Source organism: Microcaecilia unicolor, chromosome 14 (genome assembly GCF_901765095.1).
Source record: "Microcaecilia unicolor chromosome 14, aMicUni1.1, whole genome shotgun sequence".
Classification (NCBI taxonomy): domain Eukaryota; kingdom Metazoa; phylum Chordata; class Amphibia; order Gymnophiona; family Siphonopidae; genus Microcaecilia; species Microcaecilia unicolor.
This window is the reverse complement of record NC_044044.1, coordinates 49,018,335-49,026,576: the sequence shown is the minus strand read 5'-3', so window position 1 is coordinate 49,026,576 and position 8,242 is coordinate 49,018,335. Positions and strand designations below refer to the sequence as shown.

Sequence of the window (8,242 nt, the reverse complement as noted above, 5' to 3'; positions counted from 1 at the left end):
CTAACTAGAATACGTGCACTGCACCCCAATGTGGAATTGTATTCCAGGTTTCAGAAATTCAAAAACGTTAACGTTTTGTGGGGCTTGTGTCCATCTCTCTGTCCAGTCATCCTTCAATAACTTTGACCGATAGTTGGCATCGAGGTCAGTCACTTGTGGAATTTGCCTGTTTGCAAATGAACGGATTCAACTGAGAACCGGAGTCATTGTGAACAGGCTAACCTTGACCCCCCCCCCCCCAAAAAAAAAAAAAAAAAGATCCATGCCCAGACCTAGTTTTCACTATTTGGTCAAACAGAAAATGACAGTTTGGGAAATGTTCTTTCTCCTAACTTTATTTTCTTTTTAAAGGTTTGACACATTTTCTTTAGGGAAAAAAATATATGCAATTTTTCAAACTAAAATATGAAAAGTTAAAGCCCACCTTTTTGATGCAGCTTTTAACTCTTAACCCTTATTCACTTGTTCATAAACCTTATTTTATCATCCTCACTTTAATATTCCCTTATCTCTTGTTTGTCCTGTTTGTCTGTCCTAATTAGATTGTAAGCTCTGTCGAGCAGGGACTGTCTCTTCATGTTCAAGTGTACAGCGCTGCGTACGTCTAGTAGCGCTTTAGAAATGATAAGTAGTGTTAGTAGTGTTTGGGATTCCGGAATGTTGCTACTCTTTAGGATTCTACACAGAATCTTGCTACTCTTTGGGATTCCGGAATGTTGCTACTCTTTGTCCTTTTCTCTTATTTGTCCTGTTTGTCTGTCCTAATTAGATTGTAAGCTCTGTCGAGCAGGGACTGTCTCTTCATTTTCAAGTGTACAGCGCTGCGTACGTCTAGTAGCACTTTAGAAATAAGTAGTAGTAGTAGTATTCTGTTGTAAGCGATCTCAGCAAACAAAGTGTATTTCCACTGTCTAATAATTAGCACCCTTCTTGGTTGAGTAAATTTCAGACCAGGAGCAAACAGGAATTTGCAGACTGTGCTCTCTGCCCCGAGAGGTTTCGGTTTCTCCATGGTTAGTGAGGGAGGAAAGATTTCAGGTTAACCTGGGGGCCCTTTTACTAAGCCACGGTAGGGCTACACGCTTGCCAGATCGACCCTACTGCCGGGGTAGTCTGGGCACTTGGCAGTAATAATTTTGAAGTTAAATATCTCAAGGGCATTTATGTACAGGAAGAGAGCCTTTTTCAAATGAAGGAGAGCTCTAGAATGAGGGGGCATATGACAAAGTTAAGAGGGAATAGGCTTAGGAGTAACCTAAGGAAGTATTATTTCACAGAAAGGGTGGTGGAGGCGTGGAATGGCATCCCGGTGAAGGTGGTGGAGTCGAGGACAGTTCCAGAATTTAAAAAGGCATGGGATAAGCATGTGGGATCGCTTAGGAACAGGTAGAATTGGGGGTTACAGAGGATGGGCAGACTGGATGGGTCATATGGCCTTTATCGGCCGTCATGTTTCTATGTTCTAAGTTGGTGCGTGCAATTTCCCAAAGTAGAAAATAATTTTCTACTGTGGGGGGCGTTCCTGGTGGTAATCGGCAGCAAGGCCACATTGCCATGTGCTGCCTGATTACTGCACGATATTAAGTGAGCCCTTACCAACTTCTAAAGAGTTGGCTGTAAGGGCTCAGGCAGTAAACAGCCGCCTGCTAATTTTTAATAAAAGCGCATGGCTATTTACTGCCCCGTTTAAAAAACAAAAGGCCTTTTTCCCACCATGTTAAAAAATGGCCCAGCACGCGCCAATTTCACGCACCCAAACTAGCACGGGCTATTTTTTCCTGCGGCTTAGTAAAAAGGCCCCTTGGATTTTCAGTCCGACACACGTCCCATCAGCATATTAATTACAAAATGACCCTTGCTCTACCTCGTCCTACTGGCCTTTCACTGCCTTCTGCATTTCTGTCTTATTAATTTACCCAATTTCACTGTCAATATTTAAGGAAAAGATTAATTCAAGCGTCTGTTTTCCTGTCTATGATTCAGTCTCTCTCTTTTGACTCTTTGAAGGAAAGAGAATCAGTAAAGAAGGCGAAGTTTATGTATTGATTTCCCACTTGCCTCATTCCGCCGCACTCTCACACCATCTGATAATAAAATGATGTAACAAGTGTTATAAAGCACCTTTCGTGCAAACAGGATACATTTTGTTTTTGCTTTAAAATTTATTAACTCAGCAAGAGATTTTTGAGCCCAAGTTCTACTCTTGTAGGGTGAGTCTAACCTTGGGCTGGGTTAACCCCCTCTGCGGCTTTCTGTGGTAGGCCTCAAGAAGTGGAAGTAACGCAGAGTGGGAGGTCACGAGCAGGGCAGGGGGGGGGGGGTAATGGGGGAGGTTGGCCCGTGGATAGCAAAGGAGTATAATTTTGAATTAAAGTCCCCACCAGTTTTCCTGTATGGAGATTGAAGAAAGGTACAAAAGTAATGCCACACTGGGAAAAGACCAAGGGTCCATCAAGCCCAGCATCCTGTCCACGACAGCGGCCAATCCAGGCCAAGGGCACCTGGCAAGCTTCCCAAACGTACAAACATTCTATACATGTTATTCCTGGAATTGTGGATTTTTCCCAAGTCCATTTAGTAGCGGTTTATGGACTTGTCCTTTAGGAAACCGTCCAACCCCTTTTTAAACTCTGCCAAGCTAACCGCCTTCACCACGTTCTGCGGCAACGAATTCCAGAGTTTAATTATGCGTTGGGTGAAGAAAAATTTTCTCCGATTTGTTTTAAATTTACTACACTGTAGTTTCATCGCATGCCCCCTAGTCCTAGTATTTTTGAAAAGCGTGAACAGACGCTTCACATCCACCTGTTCCACTCCACTCATTATTTTATATACCTCTATCATGTCTCCCCTCAGCTGTCTCTTCTCCAAGCTGAAAAGCCATAGCCTCCTTAATCTTTCTTCATAGTGAAGTCGTCCCATCCTCGCTATCATTTTAGTCGCCCTTCGCTGCAGGGTCAGGCTATGAAGGGGGATACTTAAGGGATCCACCTCTGGGTTGCAGGGTTTTCACCCTGTTCCTTGGAGGCGGCTTTTCCCACCTGCTCTTCCCAATTGTGAAGGGGCCCAACTTGAGGTGTGGCTGGTGTGTCACGGTTGGGGGACACCTGAGTTACGGGCTTCAGTTCATCAGCTGATGAGCGCCTAACTTAAAGCTGTAAGAGCAGGGGGGTTGGGTGCCCTAGCTGTCATGGTGGGTCGGAAAGGGCAAATTTAATAGAGGTTAAATAATTCCATTGTAGCTTGGGTTGAAAGTGGTGTTTACCAATGGTTATAATAAATATTGCTATCATTAATAAAGAAAGCTGCTGCCTATTTATCACTATACATTCTTGCATGTTGTGCTTTTTATTGATATTGGATATGAGTGGAAGAAGATAAAGGGAGGATGGGGGGGGGGGGTGTTGCTGGGCAAAAGGGTGATGAGTCCCAGCTCCACTGCTGGGTTGGATGACCCTGGTCATGTTTCTGACTGAATTCATCAAAATTCTAACTGGGCAGGGGGCAAAACTATTAGAATTGCATCTCTAATACAGAGGTGCCAATTGAGACATCCGTTTCCGCATACAGTTCAAACTCCTCTTATTGACCTATAAGTGCCTTCACTCTGCAGCTCCTCAGTACCTCTCCACTCTCATCTCTCCCTACATTCCTCCCCAGGAACTCCGTTCACTGGGTAAATCTCTCTTATCTGCACCCTTCTCCTCCACCGCTAACTCCAGACTCCGTTCATTTTATTTTGCTGCACCATATGTCTGGAATAGACTTCCTGAGCCGGTCTGTCAAGCTCCATCTCTGGCCGTCTTCAAATCTAAGCTAAAAGCCCATCTTTTTGATGCTGCTTTTAACTCCTAACCCTTATTTTATCATCCTCACTTTAATATTCCCTTATCTCTTGTTTGTCCTGTTTGTCTGTCCTAATTAGATTGTAAGCTCTGTCGAGCAGAGACTGTCTCTTCATGTTCAGGTGTACAGCGCTGCGTATGTCTAGTAGCGCTATAGAAATGATGAGTAGTAGTAGTAGACACAGGGAAATAAGGTGATTTATCCCAGGATCACAGTCAGTGACAGAGCTGGGGATTGGGACTAGAAGCCGACTGAATTTCGGCTTTGGTTATGGTACTGAAACCAGCCCAAAATCCAGTTTCTGCTCGGTTTTGGTTTCGTACGAAAGTTATTTTAATTTTCAACCATGTTTTCCATTTCAGCCCAAAATGACCGTGTGTTTTCAGCGGAAGCCGAAAAATTGTGCTTTGTCCTGTTTGTCTCCCTCCCTCCTCTTGGACCATCCCAAATGCCTCATCACTGGGCCTGTTTTACAGTCTCTGATGGTCTAGAGGTGTAGTTGAGGCAGGATTTGTGCCCAATTACTCCAACCCGTTCCAGCTCTGCTTTCAAAATTGCTGCTGCAACTGGGTCATTGCTCTTGCAGACTACACCACTAGTCCTGGGGGGGGGGGGGGGGGGGGGCACTCTTGTATTCTTGTGTTTTTGTGCTGCAGTTATGATCTTGCAGGATAGTTTATATGGTAAATAGAGTGCTCCAAATAAATGCTTTTGATACAACATTTTTAGCAGGAATTTAAGTCTAAATTTGGGATGATAAGCTCCTTAGGCATTAGCCTCTCTGTGGAGTTATGACATCAGCACAAAGTCAGCCACAGTAAAAGCACCATGGTTTTCAGTATTTATCCGCGGAGGCTACTTTGCTTAAAGGTACAACAATAATGGCCTTTCAATATTAAAATTATTATATTCTGCTTGGATACTGTGGGTTTATCAGAGGGATGCAGACTGCAAGCTCTGATAATCCCCAGCAAAAAAAAAGACAAGTCGTCCAAGTGCTCGTCAGGGATGCCCTTCATTTTTCGATTATGGGTTGAGGACGCCCATGTGTTAGTCACGCCCAAGTCCCGTCTCCGACATGCCCCCAGGAACTTTGGTCGTCCCCGGAAAGCAGTTGGGGACGCCCAAAATCGGCTTTCGATTATGCCGATTTGGGCGACCCTGGGAGAAGGACGCCCATCTTCCGATTTGTGTCGAAAGATGGGCGTCCTTCTCTTTCGAAAATAAGCCTGAAAGTGGCTCATCCCAGGATCACAGAGAGAGTCAGTGGCAGAGCAGGGGATTAGGACTGGGACAAGGGGAGATAAAGGGGTCCTTTTACTAATGTGTGCAAAAAAGGCCTTACCACATGGTACGCTCAGGTGTCCCGCAGTAATATTGTGATTAACGCATGCTTCCCATGCGCTAAAAAACAGATTTGATTTTTAGCATTGGGGGCAAGTCTGGGGTGGATAGTAGATGTGTTCTGCACTAATGGGTTAGCACAGCTACATCGCCACATAAAGGAATCCTGCTCAGAAGAAATGGATCCCCAGAAGCTTAGCGGAGATTGGGAGGCGGGGCTGGTGGTTGGAAGGCGGGGCTAGTGCTGGGCAGACTTATACGGTCTGTGCCCTGACAATGGCAGATACAAATCAAGGTAAGGTATACACGAAAAGTAGCACACGTGAAATTATCTTGTTGGGCAGACTGGATGGACCGTGCAGGTCTTTTTCTGCCGTCATCTACTATGTTACTATGCTACTAACCAATTAGCCCTTATCGCCTACAAAATAGGTGACGGAGTAGGGGCTCACGTGCTAATAGTCACACCATAATGGAAAAATTAGTGCGTGGTCATTAATTCCAAAAATAGAAACAGCGGCCATTTTACCCATGTGGAAAAAATTATCTTAGTGCATGGGAATGACCCGCATAAGGGAACGCTAAGGCCACGTTTTACCACAGTTTGGTAAAAGAACCCCAAAATGATTTGTTCGGGATCAGATAGGGAGCCAGGGTGAAGGGAGATTTAACATAAGGACATCGTTGTTGATTTAATCTAGAATTGAGAATGAATGTGACTGCTGGACAGACTGGATGGACCATTCAGGTCTTTATCTGCCATCACTTACTATGTAACCATGTTAAGAGGCCTCATGAATGAATTTTGCTTTTTAAACTTTGGTTGAAAGGTGTTTGATGATCTTTTTTCCAATCTTTTTTGTCTTTATCTTCCAGAGTTGTTGGAAAGAATTCCATGAGACACACGGACAGTGAGAGCTTTGACCTGTCATGAGAGAAAACAGTGCCGAATATATGAAATACACCTATGTATTTATTCATTTCCAGAACAGACTCTTCCTTTTGGGAATGGTTTAGTAGCTGTCAATGAACTCCAGCCTGTGTTTTCTAGATGTATTAAAATATCCCTTGAATTCCTCATTATTATATAATCCAAATTATTAGTTTTATTTTTTTCTCGTTTGTGGATATAGTTTTAAAATTCCCCTAACGCTATCCCCAGACAAAGATGATGCTGAACTCAGATCAGACCGAACTTGACCTGCCCCCGACACACTCAGAGACGGAATCTGTCTTCAGCGACTGTGGCGGAGGGGGCGGAGCCCACGATGGGGTCCTTGGGGCAGGCACTTGTGTGGAAACCAGGCTGCTCGACGCCGGCGACCCAGTGAAGCGGGAGCTGCAGCATCTCAGCAGGGAGGAACGACGCCGACGCCGGCGAGCCACGGCCAAGTACCGGACGGCCCACGCCACCCGGGAGCGGATCCGTGTGGAGGCATTCAACCTGGCGTTTGCCGAACTGCGCAAGTTGCTCCCCACCCTGCCTCCGGACAAGAAGCTGTCCAAGATCGAAATTCTCCGGCTGGCCATCTGCTACATCTCTTACCTGAACCACGTGCTGGACGTATGAGAGCTTGTCTGAAAAAAAAAAACCCCTAAATCCATGGAAATGAAATCAGAGAAACAGAGCAAAATGTGACTGACTGCTTCCTGGTGCACTTCCCAAATTCATGAGTTGTCTTCAGAACAGTCCTACCTGCATTCTGAGTAAAACAGGAACAAACTAGTTAAATCTATAGATGAGGCCCTTTTTCCACTCCCACCGTCATCTGATGAGTTCTGCAGGATTCAAGGTGACCATTATGACATTTCTTTCTATCAAATAAAACAATCGTCAGTTTTAAAGTCTTATGAGACGAGAGCTGGGAGAAACTCGCTGGCAGACTGGACTGTCGTGTCTGTCTGTCTTTTTGACTTATTTTCCACTCAGTTCTCTCAGAACCAGTGCTCCCAGTACACTTGCAATATATAGAGAGAGCAATACGTTTTAATTTGGTACCCAGCAGGGCCAAGCCCGTCTATTAGGCAACGCTAGGAAACCTGGTAAGGCAGCAGCTTCTGGGGAGCATGGAAGATCAGTTGAAATTAAACACACAAAGAAAGAAAGTCCTTTTGCTAATATGGAGGGCGGGCAGTTTTCAAATTGCTCATTTACCCTGATTGTTTTGGGAGGGCTAGTATTGAGGTGATCATGAGTACTGGGGGAATGAGGGGCTTTAAGTTTACTGAGGGGGAAGCAAGCCTAAACTTTGCCTAGGGTGCCTAATATCTTTACACCAGCCCTGGCACCCAATTGTATTTTCTTTTGGCTTTTCAGATTCTTCTCCTGTTGAAACCTGTGAAACGGGTTGAGGGATGAAAACTCCCATCTCCGCCTTTCTTCCAGGGATCTCAAACTCCAGCAAACCAGTTGAGGTTTCAGGATTCCCCACCCCACTCCCCACCCACCACCGCATGCAACAGAGACAGTGGGCAAGCCAGTTTATCTAAGAGCAACTTGAAAACCTGAGTGGTTTGTGGCCCTGAGGTCTGAAGTTTGAGGCCTCTGTATTATACTGAGTCGGTCAGGTGGCTCCATGACCTCAGGGACCACCTGAACTGGCCCTTCTTTTGCCCCTGTTGCCTCCACGGACTTGCAGTTCCTGTTTAAGAGAAATGGAACTGGCAAATCCATAGATGTACTTGGAGAGAAGGGTGAACTGCGATTAGCTGAGTCTGTCCCTAATGACCTGGAATTAGCTGGCACCCCGACTGATGGCAGCAGGACGTATGGGGAGACTCTTAGAAACTGTAAGCACTTAATGAACTGGAAACAGGAAGGGAAAGTTCTTTCTGCTGCTTTTGAACTTGCTGTCTGAATTTTTTGTAGCTGTGTCTGTCACTGACCTTTATGCTGGGGATCTTATAAGTATTGAAGAGCTGGGGTTGGCCATGAGGAAGGTAATTCTGTAAAGGGGTAACTATTTGTAGGCAGTGGCATAGACAGAAACTTTTAACAGGGGGGTGTGCCTCCCCACCCCCACTCCTTCCGTTAGCATCACCTTGCTCCGCT

The 8,242-nt window shown here is 45.3% G+C and overlaps 1 protein-coding gene across 1 annotated transcript; it reads left to right on the top strand.

Moving 5' to 3' along the window:
• The first annotated feature begins 6,071 nt into the window (after positions 1-6,071).
• NHLH1 (nescient helix-loop-helix 1) lies at positions 6,072-6,991 on the top strand. The gene has a single exon (XM_030187907.1). The coding sequence runs from the start codon at positions 6,359-6,361 to the stop codon at positions 6,758-6,760; it is 402 nt and encodes a 133-aa protein (XP_030043767.1). The 5' UTR covers positions 6,072-6,358; the 3' UTR covers positions 6,761-6,991.
• The last annotated feature ends 1,251 nt before the right edge of the window (positions 6,992-8,242 follow it).

Coding starts and splice junctions, on each gene's coding strand:
- NHLH1 (XM_030187907.1), top strand. CDS start 6,359: ATGATGCTGAACTCAGATCAGACCGAACTTGACCTGCCCCCGACACAC.